This window comes from Heterocephalus glaber, unplaced genomic scaffold, assembly GCF_053883595.1.
Source record: "Heterocephalus glaber isolate CG9 unplaced genomic scaffold, H.glaber_assembly_v1.0 deba00000281, whole genome shotgun sequence".
NCBI lineage: Eukaryota > Metazoa > Chordata > Mammalia > Rodentia > Bathyergidae > Heterocephalus > Heterocephalus glaber.
In genome coordinates, this window is record NW_028258139.1 from 1,804,667 (window position 1) to 1,820,252 (window position 15,586).

The following is a 15,586-nucleotide window of genomic DNA, read 5'->3' on the forward strand; positions in this document are numbered from 1 at the left end:
TTACTTACAGAAAGAAACTTTACATCTGTATTATTGGCAACCTCTGAACATTATCACAACATTTATCCCAGTATGATCCTATTTCAGCCTCATATCAACTATACATTATTAACAAAAGTGGTAAGAAAGATTTTGTTATTTGGCTTACCACGTGCCTAAAGTCCTTTTATTTTTTTCAGATGTTTCTGACATCTCACCATTTCTCATATATTGTATAAAGTGCAGAATTTGACATTTATTCTTTGTCTTCATGGCACCCACCATGACATGAACTGTGTGCCCTCACTGTAAAATGCCTGAGATAATTAACTTATAAAGAGAAATGTTGATTTTGGCTCACAATTTTGGGGGTTCCAGTTCAAGACTGGGTAGACTCATTGCCTTGGGCCTCTGTGAAGTATGCTGGATAGCAAAGACAGGGAGTGTGATATAGAAAATGCTTTTTTTTTTTTTTTTTTTGGTACCAGGGATCGAACTCGGGACCTTGAGCTTGTGAGGCAGGTGCCGGAACCACTGAGCTAAATCTCCGGCCTTTAGAAAATTCTTTACCTCATGGCCAGGAAGTAAAAGAGGAAAAGGAGTTGAGGCCCCACCATTCTCTTGCAGAGTACAAGCGCAGTGATCTGAGGATCTCCTGTAATGCTTTCTCTTCTAAAAGTCCATAGCAATTCTTAATAGCACCACCCTGAGGACCAAGCCATCAACACATGGTCCTCTGAGAGACATTCAACATCTAAACTACTGCAAAGTGCAAGAGGACTTCTTCCAACATCAGAGGCACTGAGGCACACATTTTATATTTCAATAGTGAAAACAAGTTTCCTTATATATGAACTAAAAATAACGATAATGTGGGCAAATACAGAATTCTAGAGGATGACCAAAGAAAGGCTGTTTTGAGAATAAAGAACCTGAATACATTTTGATGAAAGCTTGTCACCTGATTCTTGGTTTAGAAGTAAAGCAGAAAATATTTTGCTGGGTTTTTTTTTTCTTAAAAAAATGAGGCAGGTTCTTGATATGTTACCTGTGTTTCCTGTTCTGCCCAGGCTGGTCTTGAACTACTGACCGTCCTGCCTCAATCTTCCAAGTAGCTGGGACTACACACACCATAAATATTTTGTTGATTTTTAAAATAACATTTCCTCTGTTTCACTTTGGGGAGATGATTGTTATACAATCAGTTTCTGCTTCACCCTTTACGAAAGATTTTTCCCCCTTAGATTTGCTTTCAAAAGAACACTGAAATTTCCACTTCTTGTCAAGGGATTGTGACAGTAATCTATTTTACCTTTCCAGTTGTAATAGCTAATAAATTTAACTAAGCCTATGAAAAAATGGTACCGAAGACAGTGGCCATTACCGGCAAAGGGCGGTGATTCCCAACGGATGAAAACAAGTGAAATGAGCCCGGTGAATGCTCTAGTTCCCGCCTGAATAAAGTGTCCAGTATGTGGCTTAGGGCAGGGGGTCCAGGTGGAGGTTAGTGTCTCCCAGAGGTGAGGAGACCGAGCAGGGAGTTTGAAGAGGCCCAAGTGGCTACAGTTGCACAGCGCAGAGCACTGGAGAGGAAGAGGGCACAGCGAGAAAACCTGATAATCTCCAGATGGTCCCTTGAAAATTCACGAGCCCCGATCAGTATATTGACGGGAGGAGATAGGTTAAGGCCAGGAAAAGACCTGCCCAGGGTAGAAGAAGAGGAAAAAAAAATCTTTAGAGCTCACACAGGGCTGGGAATAAACCTGTTCTCAAAGTGCAGAGAGGAAACATTTACAAGATGCTGGGTACTCAGAACTCAGAAGGGTTTTGCTGTAGCATTGGAGAAACAAAAATCAAACTATTTAAAGGCACTGAATTAACCTTTCCACAAATACGGTTTGGTTTCCAAACTCAGGCCCTCAATTGTGCCAGGCCGAGGGCGGGGTTTGGAGGCACAGGTCTTGGCTTTGTCCTGCCGCAGGCCGGCTGGGTCCCAAGCTGTGTCTTTCAGAGGCTGAAGTCGTGATCCCCAGGCCTCCAGCTCCCAGCACCGAAGAGGGCCCTCCTCAGGGCAACGCCCCTCGTTCGGCTGTTTTGGGCCCTCCCGGCTTCCGCTTTCCGCCTGCCGCGGCGGTCACGTGCCTCGACTCACGTGACCGGCGCTCCTGTCATTCTGTGGCCGCGGCGGCTTCCTCCAGCCTGTGCCGCCCTCAGCGTCTCCTTGGTGCGGGATTCCTTCACCTTCTGGCTTCCGAATCTCCCGCCGCTGCTCAAGCCTCGGTCCAGCAGGAAGCGCCAACTCGACTCTGACTCGGCGCTCCAGACTGGCTGTGGCCTGGACGGCCCGACCCTTCGCGCCCACCCTGCCTCCTCTGGGCGCGTTGTAGGGCGCCCAGGGTTGTTTCGTTCCCGGCACCTGCCCCGGTGAGGCGACCCTTGCGGCTTCTCCAGCTTCCCTGGGGCGTGCTGCTTTCTCCCCGTCGGCCTCTTCGGTCCTTTTCCGGCCCGGGGATTGCGAGATTTTCTTCCTTCCAGGCCTCAGCCAGGGTTTTGAAGAGACGCAGCGTTCGGAGCCGGGGGGAAGGAACTTGAAGGGGTGGGCAGAGGAGGGCAGGGGCATGGGAAGAAAGCATACTTTTTCCAGGGTTGGGCCACGGCCCTGGCCTCCCGGGTTGCGACTCCTTCAGGGACTAGGTGACAGCCCTGGGGTGCCGCTGGGGCCGAGCCTGCTGGTTTCTAGATTTCCAGCCTGTCCCAGACGGAGCTTGTTTTTACCAGGGCCCAGGCAGTCCTCATTAAACTACCTGTTTAGGCAGCAGTCCTCAGATACAGAGATTAAGTTCCGAATCGACTAAGGTCATTGGGAACTCCGAATGAATTTTGGGTATGATTTTGGCTTTTTTTTTTTTTTTTTGTGGTGGTGGCCAGGAGCTTATATTTTGCGAGTGGAGGAGACCTATATATCTTGTGTCGTGATAACAATTAGGCTTAAGCTTTTATCTGTAAGTTTAGGAGTGAAAAATGACTTAAAAGCTCATTATTGTTAAGTTCTCATTATCAGACCAGACTCCCATTCATTGCTGGTTGTACCTACATTGTAATAGGCATTTGTTCCAAAATTTTTTTCAAAATTGATTTTGAAAATACAGTATTATAAATTTATGTTGAAAAAGGAGAGTGCTGGCCTCTGAGAATCACGTTCCCATTTTATATATTTTAATTTGAATGCGTTGTTTTAGAAGGGACTTACAATTTTTAATGTGTTCCTTCAAAATGATACTTAGTAAACATTAATTATCCACAGTAATTACCTCCATCTGTATTACGTAGGTTTGTATTTTTCCTGTCAGAGGAGGAAAATGGATCAAATAAATACACTTAAAGTAGTTTCCAAGCACACATATATAAGACCCTGGATTCAATCCTGAGCACCAAAAATTTTTTTCCCTATTTTGTATTCCTGTCTTATTTAGTCATGATTTCTGATGTCAGTATCTTAAACGGCCACTTTAAAAATCTCACTGTAATATTAGGGCTAATTAAAAAACGTTCCCTGAAACAGGAAAAGCTATATAGAACCCTTTTATAGAGCATTAAATAAGATTCGAAATACAATGTTAGTGTTTGCAGACTTACAATATTTAATATTTGAGCTGAATGCCTGAGGACATTAAAGTGATAGTAGTGATACTAATAATAGGAGTAGTTGTAAAAAAATAACACTTGGTGTTCTGTTTTTACCTTACATCTAAATTGAAGATCTGGAAAACATTGAAGATCGCGAACTGTAGATGACCAAAATGGATATTCGAGGTGCTGTGGATGCTGCTGTCCCTACCAATGTTATCGCAGCCAAGGCTGCAGAAGTTCGAGCCAATAAAGTGAACTGGCAGTCTTATCTCCAGTAAGTACTGATTTGCTGTGAATGACGAATAATCATGTGCTTTTACATCACACTCTTTCATGGTCATGCATCTATGAGAGAAACACTGGAAAAATACTTATGAATGTGGAAGCAACATTTCCTTTTTAGAACAGTGTAGAACAGTCTTAGTGTAATGTGGTGGAAACAGTGCTTCTAACGGGAAGTAGGGCTGCTCATACATAGTGTTTTTGACCTCATGTCTAGAAAAAGTACTTTTTGAATGAGTGGGAAACAGGAGGAATATTCGTGGCTGTGGAGGGAAGAAGGAGATGAGGGACAAAATGTGCTCCATGGGCCCAGTATGCCTTGGTGGTCAGAGTGGGGACATGTAGTTGAAAAATAGCTCTCAGAAATTTGGGCCGGGGATTTAGCTCAGTGGTTCTGGCACCTGCCTCACAAGCCCAAGGTCCCGAGTTTAATCCCTACTACCAAAAAAAAAGGAAATATTGGAAATCTGGGGTTTGAGAGCTGGGATTAAATTCTGGTTCTATTAGTTTAGTGATCTTGGGAAAATCATTTAACTTCTCTGAGGTAAAGTAGGGATCCATACATATCCTTTAGGCTTGCTGCTGAAATAGTGTATTTCAAGTGTTAGCACAATTGAACACAAGCACTAGAATGTTGAATACTATCAGGAAAGGGTAATGGAACTTTGTTAGAGACTTCTGTAGTGGTCTTGGCTTCTTGAAAGCCACTGTGACGTTTGTGAGATAGGAAAGTGGGAATTAAAAGAAACACAGAGGCAGAGACTTGAGAGAAACTTGAGTCTTGGGCTGATCTAAGCCTCTTTGGGCAGCAAAGACAGACTCTCAGGACATCCAGTGTTTATTCAGTACAAGTATGGGAAGGGGGAAAACTGGTCAGGTCTTGGCATACCGGCTGATAACAAGTATCAAGTAGGCAGGACTGTCGAATGAGGGCACAAGCATATCTTTGCTGAAGAGAACAGATGGTTAATTTAGAGGGGAAAAATTTATGTGGAGTTAGTTGACCTTGACTCAGAGTGAACTCAGCCATGCTCTACTACTTTCAATGTAACACAGACGAATTATGGAGGGGCAAGAAGCTTGTGCCACTATAGCCTGCTAATACTGGGCAGAGGTGTCTGCTACAGAATATATTCAATGAATTTGTTTTTCTCCTTTCTTGTGTATATTAAGATTTATTGTGTTGGTGTTATAGTATTTTATGTTTATAAATTTAGCATTCATTTATTCTTTATCATCTTTTATCATATTGACTTGATTTCATCATGTTGACTTGATTTCCTATCTGTTTTGCCATATTTATGAATGAATCATTAAGGAAATCAGTTCAGTTTGCATATATAGTTTGAAGAACAAGTTGAGGAATCTGTAGTTTTATATTTAGCAGTTTACTTTGTTGTAGGAAGGATCTACAGTATACAAATGTTTTTTTAAAGCCTTAATTTAGTCACTCATCAAATGTTTATTGACTAATCACTAATTTTAAGGCTTTTGGGGGGCTTTGTGGCTTCAGAAAAGATGTAGAATACTATCCATAAATTAACTCATACTATATAAACAGTCATTTTAATTTAGTGTATTAACTGTGAAAATAGAAAGATGCCCAGGGTGTGACGAGAGCACAGAAAAAGGACAGTGTTTCCTAGTCTGAGGAAGTTTTCCTGAAGGGGATGGTTCCTGAACTTAGTTTTCAAGGATGCATGGTATTCATCCATGTGGCAACAAAGAACAGCCTTCCACATATAAGAAATTGTGAGCAAAAGCATCACCATCCTTATTAGGGTTTCAGTAGGTTCAAAAGCACTGCTGTAGCGAGATGTAGTACTGTATGGCTGTAATCCCAGCGACTCAGGAGGCTGAGGAGGTGGGTTTCAAAATTTTGAGGCCAGCCTGGGTAACTTAGAGAGATTCTGTCTCAAAATAAAATTTAAAAAAGATCTGTGGATGTAGCTAAGTGCTAGAGTGCTTGCCTACCATGCCTGAGGCCCTTTGTATCAGCCAGTGTTTACTAGAGAAACAGGTACAGCACAAGATATAAAAATATGTAAGAATTTACAAGATTGACTTACAGTGGCCGCCCACAGAGTCAGATGTGGAAGGGTGCACAGGGTCTGTGTGTAACACTGGAGACAGAATGATTCAGTCAAAGAGCTCACTGCAGTGTCCCATGTGAGTCTGTATCAGGAGGCCTATAGGTCTGCGATGGAAGGCTGAGTAGTCTGCCCTGGAAGCCAGGAGATGACACCCAAAGTGAAGGGGAAGGCTGGGACTTATCTTAAGAAACAGAAGCAGATCCATCCTTCTTCATTTCTCTTTTATACCATCCAGGCAGCAAGCCACCCTTGGGTGGGTCTTCCACCTTAGGGTGTGGAATGGCCGAGCCAATTTAATTGAGCTTCTCTTACTCAGATTATCAACCATCACACCCCAGGTTCAATCCCCAGTACTGGGGTTAAAAAAGAAAGGAACAAAACTACTGTTATAGCTGTTGAAGTTCTTATTACGAGATCAGATGTTATCTCATTTGGGTTGTTCTGCTGACAGTGTAAAGTGGATTTGTGGGTAACAGACTGAGAGGTGAGGAAAGTCAGTAGCAGTAGTGAAGGTTGTTAGAAGAGACCAAGTTGGAGAGGTTTGAGAAAGGCTTAGTGATTGATAGGATTTGTGGGGGTGAAAAAGTCTAGGGATGACTTTGATTCCCACTTGAAAGACCTGGATAATTGTGGGCCAGTGGCTGAAGGGTGGAAGGAGCAAGGAGGGCGCTTATTGATGTGTACCCTGTTCATCAGTGTCTGTGTAATTGTTTAAATTGATTGCAAAACTGGGATTCCAAGCTCTGTTTCCTAATTTCTTACCTTTCCAGAGTGTTTAGACTAAATGCAAGGAGTTTTATGTTTATAAAGCCTGTATATCTGTTTATAACCTAAATAGAATAATATTGTTGATCCTAAAACCCTAGATGTCTGGCAGTACTTTCTCTAGTCTTACTATTTGGAATGTTTTTAGTGACGTCGTAGTTTTCAGGTGTTTTTCTCATTTCATGGCCCCTGTACTACACACATTGTGTTCTCTCTTTTCCCTCGTTCTTTATTATGTTGTCCATTTTACAAGTTTCTTTTACAGGGCCCTGCCAATCTATGTGTTTATTCGCAAATGCTCACCAAATGTGAACCGTGTGCCTGCTGTTGAGCCTGTTGATGTGCAGAGACTGGTGGGTGTGCAGCGTGCCTTCCTTGAAAGAGGTTACAGGTGGATTATTGGGGCTGGACCCGGCAGATGCATAATGAGCAAATCTTGTATCACACTTGCACTGATAGGATAAAACCTGTGGAAGAGTTTTCCACTGTCAAAAAGCCAATATAGTGGTGCCTCAGTACTCATGATTAATGGCTTCTGGGAGGCGTGAGGAGTACCAACAGTGAATACCAAGCAGATTGTTTGACTGGAAAGGGTAGTGAGTCCCAAGGCAATTCTCTCTCACCGACAACCTGTGAACAGAATGAATGCTAGGAGAGTTTGTGGGTAAATGGATGCACCTTGAGATCACAGTGTTTAGGGAAATAAATCAGGTACACACGTTTAAAAACCATATGGTTCTTCTTAAATGAGAAACCCAAAATACAAATGAGGAGCAAAATAAAGGTAGATAATAGGAAGTGGGGGATCTTTTTCAAATGGGAAGGATAACAAGGGCTATAGGGAGAGGAGGGAAAGGAGATGGAAAAAAAAGAAGTGAAGAACATGAAATGGAAACAGTGTTTGCAAATGGGAAAGGAACCAAGAACCAGAAGAAGCAGGGAGGAATAGGAGGGATAGGGGATGAAAAAAAATTAAGGTGTGTAATATACACACACCAACACCCCACAATAAATGTGATCATTAGGTACTGCAAACATGTACTAATCAAAAAAAATGTGTTCCAAATTCAGTGAGTTTCAGAGTACTTGAGTACCAAGCTATGACTGTTTGGTTTTGGCTCACATATATTAACATGTTACGGAAATACTGTGTTTACATTTGATTAAACTTTTTCTTAATTAGGCAGTACAGAAATGAATGGGTATGACTGTGTTTCAGTCAAGCTGGAATCCAATAAAACTGTATCTTGAGGGTACAAGAATCATAACTTGAGTTTAAAGTCTAATGAGGAAACGAAACTGTAAAACAAATTAGATAATGAATTGTGCAATTGCAATTTTTGAATATAAAATATATGTAACAGAAAGAAAGCTGTAACAAGGGGGAAACAAATAATTTCTTGGGAGTACTGGGGAAATTTTCACAAAACACTGGAAGAAACTGTAGGGGTCATCCAAGCAGAGGAGCCTAGGGGCTGTTAGTGAAAGGAGCCCTGGGCAGGAGCTGAAGCTTAGAACAATGTGCAGTGTTCGGGGAGTTTCAGGCAGTTTGTTGTGGTTCCCTTTGTTCTCCTTACGGTCAGGATGATGTGCCCAGAGGGATACAGAGGGTAGCAAGGCTGTTTTGTGGAAATGTCTTTTAACAAGAAGAATCTGGATATAAAAATTAGAATGGGTTATGTGTTGATTGACAAGTAAAGTTGGAAGATCAAGTCAGGCTTGAAACTGAAGGTGACAGATGCAGTGGTGATGCTGCTGCATTTGTGAAAATGTGTTTTTGCACGGAGGTAGTGATGATATGGGAGCGAGGGAAGATGGAACTCTGTTGATTTGAATCTCCCTGAAGCAAAGAGTTTGGGAAAGAAAAGTAAGTTTCCAAGAGTTGAGCCATGGAGAGACGTCTCAGAGAACCAAAACCCAGTGATGCAGGCCAGGATGGAGGTCAGTGGTTCTGCTGCCTGCCTCAAAAGCCTAAGGTCCTGAGTTTGATCCCTGGTACCAAAAAACCCAGCCAAATTAAAAAAACCAAAACCCAGTGAAGCAAGGATCCCCGAGGAGTGGGGAGGAAAACAGGATAGCAAAGAATGACTACTGGAAGGATAGGGCTCACAATAGAGAGGTTTTCAGAGAGGGGAAGATGGCTTTATTCAAAATCTGGAGTGACAGAGTATGTTGGAAGACCTCATTGTAGATGTTCAGTGTAAAGTGATTTTGGTTTGTGATGATTTAGAAGGGTAAGTAAATTGTTTGGAGTGGACATAAGGGTGAGACTTTGGATAATGCTAAGAAGGTGACATTTCATTGACTGCTTATTGTGGGCCAGGTACCATGTTAACCATCTTATATGAATTATTTAATTTCATCCTCAATACAGCCCCTTGAAAGCAAATGGTTATTGTTCCCGTTTTGCAGGTAAATTAATTTAGGTTCAAGGGTCAAACCATCATAAGTAGAGCTAAGCTTTGAACATATGTCTGTTGAATGGCAGGGCCCTCATGTCAACTCTTGTGACAAAAGACATTGTGTTCAAACCCCAAAATTATAACAAATTTAAAGATCTAAATTGGCTTTGTCTCTGATACAAGAATCAGGTAACTCTTCATCCGTAAAACAATATGGGCAGAGCAGAGGAGGCTGGTTTTATAGAAAAAGGCTGAAGAAAGCAGAAACAAAGGACAAAAAGCTGATGAGTCATTTCGAGCTTACTTCTAAGGTAGGAAGCCAGAATAATAGAGAAATAACTGGTTAACATCAGTTACTCTGTTACTTTTCTGTTAAGGATTAAGGCAGAGGAAACTTCATTATGCCCATTGAAACTGGTCTGTTTGGGAAATTTGGCTGTTATCTGACTTGATTTCTCAAGGCCAAATAATAACTTAATTTCAGTTTGGTGGTGTACATCTGTAGTATAAGTAACTCTGTTTAGGTTTTTAGTCAGTTTTTTGGAACCCAGTGCAGGAGCCTAGTCCAAAACTTTGACCTCCTACAATTTTTATTGAACACTACTAAAGAGGGAGAAGAAAGGCTAGGAATTCCTCTTTCATTTTCTCACAGTGGCTATTCAACTCTTACTAAACCAAATAACTTATTCTTATTTTCTAGAGGGCAGATGATTTCTGCTGAAGATTGTGAATTTATTCAAAGGTTTGAAATGAAAAGAAGTCCTGAAGAGAAGCAAGAGATGCTTCAAGCTGAAGGCAGCCAGGTGATCCATACATACATTTTATCATGAGTTCTTCCCCATGCCATTAAAATTTCTAGAAGGATAGAGGGTATAGGTCAATGGTGGAGTGAGTGTCTGCTTATCACGTACAAGCCTCTGAGTTCAATCACAAGCAAGCTTCTCCCTCCAATCCTGGACAAATCTTAATGACCACGTGATATTACATTGTAGATATGTACTATAATTTTTTTTTTTTCTTGTGCTGGGCTTCAAACCCAGGGCCTTGTGATGGTAGGCAACTGTTCTATCATTGATCTATACCCCAGCCCTGCACCATATTTTAATTAAAAATTATTTCATCAGAAAACATTCAAGTCATCTCAAGTTTCTATTGACTTTGGAAAAAAATGTCATTTTGGATGTGTTGATACTTCTATCCTGTTCTGCATTTTTGAAACTTTCTTAGATTTCTAGAAGGGAAGTTATTATTTTAAAGTATAGGAAGTTTTAAAACTTACTTAACATTTTTAAAATGATTATTTTCCTACCTTAAAATCTCACTAGTAATGTTAGAAATGCCTGATATAATTAAAAATATTTGAATTTTATAGATTAAAAGGGATATCTTATTATTTTGATTAAAAGAGACTGCATTTTTTCTCATTGATTCATTTTTTAAAAAATTGTTTTTATATTGCTTCTTAAACTTTTTGGGGGTCTTTTTATTTTAATCTGTAAGGTTTTGATATTTAACTTAAACCTTTTTCTTTCTTTTGGGTGCTAGGGATTGAACCCAGGGATTTACACATGCTAACCACACGCTTAACACTGAGTTACATCCCCGTTTATTACTTATCTTTGAATTGTTTTGCAGTTTTTCATATATAATAGTCTTAAATGTTTATCCAGTTGTATCTGTTGTAGTTTTTTCTTCTTTGGTAATACATTAGTTGCAGAAAAATAAGATCCTATTAATCAAAAAGAAGAAAATAAATATTATTCTACCATATATTTCTCTATTTAATATGGACTTAGATTAATATCTCTAGATATTTTTCTTTGCATATCTAACCTACTTATTAATGCAAATTTGAAGTTTTTGCCAAAATAAGGTGATATATGTAAATGGTTTTGGGTCTTTCACTTAACAGATTATATCCCTCCCCCCAAGAAACCTGTAATGCTATTACTTGTGTAATTTTCTATTTAATGGATGTTCTAAACCAGCCCATAATGTTCTAAGCTAGTACTCTGCATATTTTATTTCCATTTTTTCTCTATTACAAGCCATCTTAAGGTGAACATTCTTAATTAGTTCCTCATAAACTCTCGAAATGTGATAATCAAAGAATTTGAACATTTCCAAGCATTTAATATACTTTATAAAGGCCCGGGGATTTAGCTCAGTGGTGCCGCCGCCTACCTCACAAGCTCAGGGTCCTGAGTTTGATCCCCAGTACCAAAAGAAAAAATTTTTATAAAGATGCCTCTTCTTAGGTCATACCAGTTTGTACCTTTTTTCTTTCTTTTTGAGATATGTCTTGGAATGTTGCCTAGGCTGGCCCAGAACTTGCAGTCTCCCTGCCTCGTTCTCTCTAGCAGCTGGGATTTTAGGCATGCACCATTCTGTAAGACTTGTACCAATTTGTCATGCCTACCAGCAGTATATGAACATGCCCAGGGTCCGGTTTTAGCACTCACTCTGGATATGCCATGTTTTTCCGACTTGCTTGTTCAATTTTAAATTTGGCTTATGAGTCCCTTTTCCATTTTGAGATTTCATTGTGCAATCAAATCTGTTATTTTCTTTCCTTTGTGAAGTCTGCTATTGGTATCATCCTTTGAAAAAACTTCTGTTTCCAAATGCATGTGCATTGGAAGAGTTATCTCATTCAGTATTTATTCAACACATGTATGTTGAGTCCTGGTCATGTGCACAGTAATACTGGGGAAATGGTGTTAATAAGATTCTTCTCTTAAGGAGTTAAATGGATTCTTTCTTAATTGTGCTGTCTGGTGTGATGGGATTTTTGTGGATCATTGCTAGGTTTTATGCAAACAGATATGTCTGGTTTTATTGAAATAAAATGGCAGTACATATATCTGAAAGAAAAGTTATGACAGAAATGCCATGGGTAATATATATATATTTATATATATATATATAGTCATATATATATATATTTTGGCTGAGATGAGAATATTTCTATTCTAATGTTTTTTAATAAAAATAATTATTTACTATTAACTTTCTAAATGATATGAAGGTTGTTGATATATTTTGTAATATTTAAAATTCCATTCAGTACGGTAAATGAACTGTCTATGCATAGAAGACGTAACTCTTAGATACATCCTAATTTCTGCAATGAGAATGACTTTGACAAGGTATACATTTTCCTATAGCATGACCTTATTGCCTGCTGTTTACTACACTGAGGATTTATTGAATGAATGATTACAGAATGAAATAAACTTTAATTTATATCTTGTTAGGGTTGGAAAAATTTTTCAAAGTATGACTCCAAACCTATTACTGAATGTGATTGTATGCATAAAGCTATAATACTCTTTTTTTGATTTAAAGGATTTTTGTAGAATAATTTTGATTGTCCCTATTTGATTTATATGCTGTGTTTAGAACCTGTTCCCCCAAATAAGATGCGGTTCCACTGCCCATCAGATTTTCAGATATAGGGCCTTGGTTGGCTGAAGGGCCCCGCATACAATTTGGTCTGATTCTCACAACAGTCTTGGGAAAATTGGTAGGTAACCTGTGGTTGGCAACAGTTTTTGTTGAATGCCACAGTCATTGTCACGTGCTGTAGAATGGACACAGATCAAAGCCTTCTGATTGTAATCTCTAGTACCCTATCTGTCTGTCTATCTGTTTTCGAGATAAGTTCTCACTTTATTGCCCAAGCTTGTCTTGAACTTGTGAGTCTGCCTCAGCCTCCTGAGTGGCTGGGATTATAGATGTGTCCTGCTGTGCCTGGCCTCCAGTAGTACCCTTGTTCTGATGTTCTGTTTCTACTTCACAGTAAGCACACACACAGAGAATCAGGTAAAATATTCAAATCCAATGATAATTTAAATTGTTTATGTTAACTTTATATTGCCATGTGTATCAAGAATGGATAGTGAGGCCGGGGATTTAGCTCAGTGGTGCTGCTGCCTGCCCTGCAAGTGCAAGGACCCAAGTTCGATCCTTGGTACCAACAAAACAAACAAACAAACAAACAAAAAGAATGGATAGTGCCTAGTTGTATCTGTTTAAAAGTAGCAAACATTTTGCTGAATGTGGTGGCATATGCCTGTAATCCCAGCACTCAGGAGGCTGAGGCAGAAGGATCACTAGAAGTTCAAAGCCAGCCTGAACTGTATAGTGATACCCTGTCTCAAAAGAAAAAAAAAGTAAACATTTGAAGTTTATCACTAGAAATGCTCAAAAACTTACGTAGGTCATAGTTAGGTCCTCCCATACTTCATCACAATATTTGTAAAAGATATACATTTTATATAATTCTGTTAGCTAGTAGCATTTGTATCCTATTTTATAAAAGGGAAATAATGTTTTACTGAAGTTCCATTAAAATGCTGTTTGCAAATGAAAACAATAATTAACAGTAATTTCATTTTTTTTCTAGTGTGCTAAAACATTTATAAATCTGATGACTCATATCTCCAAAGAACAGACAGTGCAGTACATACTAACTATGGTTGATGACATGTTGCAGGTTTGTATATTCTTTATTTAATACCTTTGATGAGTTCATCTTTTTGGGTTCTTCACAGTAACAACATTTCTGTAAGGTTTCACTTATGGCATTTATTCTCTTGAAGGGCGCAATGATATAGTTTTCTTAATTTTGTGAAAATTAGTTGTAATTAGTTGCAAATTTAGTTGTAATTTGCTAATAGTGTTAAAGATGGAAATACATAGTCTTTTTTTGTTGTTTTTGAGAATATCAATAATCAATATGTATGTTTTCTTGAGATACCTGTTTTTTTGTTGAATACTGTACCAGCAACATTTAGTGAATCACGTGAGGCTTTTTGGATACCCTGTGTGCTTCCAGATGATGTGGCTCTTTGTCTTTCAGTCAACAGATTTTCTTTCCTGTATGTTCCAGGGCCAGTGCCAGGCACAAGGGATTCAGTACTTTTGTTCCTTTTGAGAATAGATTTGCTTATCATCTGAAACTTTTACATAAAGTTTCTGCTTACTGCTTTAATTGCTTCTGAACACAGAGGGGCCTGTTTATAATTTGTATTTTATACCAGAGGGTAATCTAGGCTTAGATTGTTGGTATATAGAACAAGTCTTAGGAGACAGGCCAACTGCTGAGTGTAGTACCTAGTCAAAAGACTTGAACGAAAGTGTCAGTCTGGTTACTTTGGGAGCGTTGCTCTGTCAGTTTAAATACACATGCTATTGATGGCCTACTGTTTGACTTGCACTGTGGCCATTACTGGGGATGAAAGGAAAAATGGTGCTGGGAGGCCATCATATCAAGAAGGCAGTGATTTTATAATGTGAGGAAGGGTTACTATCAATCCTAGGCTGATGCAAACTTGTCTGATAATGATCTAAGCAGATGTAAGCCTGATGATAACTATCCCCTTGAAACAATAAAGTTAAGAAAAACAGAAATGTCATGGTCTGTCTTAGTTATCTTGGTTATATATCATACATATATTCTCAGTTGTTACATATTTACCTATAAATTAAAAACTATAAATGTAATACATATAAAGCACTTAGCAATATACCTGGCTAAAAAAATAAATAAATAAAAACGATGAGTTTACATTGATATCTCCTCATGCATTTTCAGGTCAGCACCATAAGGTTCATTCTAGTCTCCTCTTTACCTCTTTGTGACTGTTTTTGTAATAGTGCCATTGTAAATTCTCTCATTTGTTATTCATATGATATATAGAAAGTAGTTTCAGAGTTGCTCACCCAGAGACTGTGGAACATAAGCCTTTTATTTAGAATTTTGGATTTGCATGTTTTTGTGTTTAAACTGATAATGTAGTTAGAGTATTGTGTTTGTTTCTTGCTGAGTGGTTATGTTCTTTTTCTTTTATGGGTACATTATTTTAATGCCTATATTCACAGTTATTTCCTAGCAATTGACCACTATTTTAAAACAAAATTTCTGCTCTCAAGCTTACAAGATTTATCATTATCTTTTACCTATCTGAATACCTAATATTGCAAGAATATTACATTTGAAGTGAAAGATAATTTTTTTTCAGAGACTGAATTTTTGGATTACAACCCCTAAAATGTTTATATTTCTTAACATTTCAAAATGTTATTCTATAATATTCTTTTTAAATGTTCTCATAGTACAATGAAAATATGATTTCAAATATAAAAGTTCACTCTACTCATAGCTTTTCAAGAACACATGTGCAAAAAGACTTATAGTTTTGCATTTGCACTTTTTCATTTATGAGACCCGATACAATTGTATTTGTATAATTTTCTCTTAACGCTTGCATAGTTTGACACAATTGTTCTACAGCATTGTGGGAAACAAAGTATGATTAACATTATTTCATAAACTCTTGACACAAATACTGCTGCATTTTGTATTTTTCTGATTTCTAGCAAATTAAAACAACACTTCAGAAAGAATGCCTCTCAAGAACTCAAAACGCA

General features: G+C 38.7%; 1 protein-coding gene across 4 annotated transcripts in view; it reads left to right on the forward strand.

Annotated features, from left to right (window-relative positions):
* Atp6v1h (ATPase H+ transporting V1 subunit H) overlaps positions 1-15,586 on the forward strand; it is a 172,177-nt gene that overhangs the window by 46,125 nt on the left and 110,466 nt on the right. For 2 of the 4 annotated variants that reach the window (XM_087185499.1, XM_004837513.4), the window contains exons 2-4: positions 3,739-3,883; positions 9,852-9,954; positions 13,560-13,649. In XM_087185499.1, the coding sequence (XP_087041625.1) occupies positions 3,771-3,883; positions 9,852-9,954; positions 13,560-13,649 (306 nt within the window). In that variant the 5' untranslated portion in view covers positions 3,739-3,770. Of the gene's footprint in view, positions 1-2,118; positions 2,404-3,738; positions 3,884-9,851; positions 9,955-13,559; positions 13,650-15,586 lie in introns of those variants that run through there. The other 2 variants (XM_004837512.3, XM_004837514.3) reach the window with 2 other exon arrangements.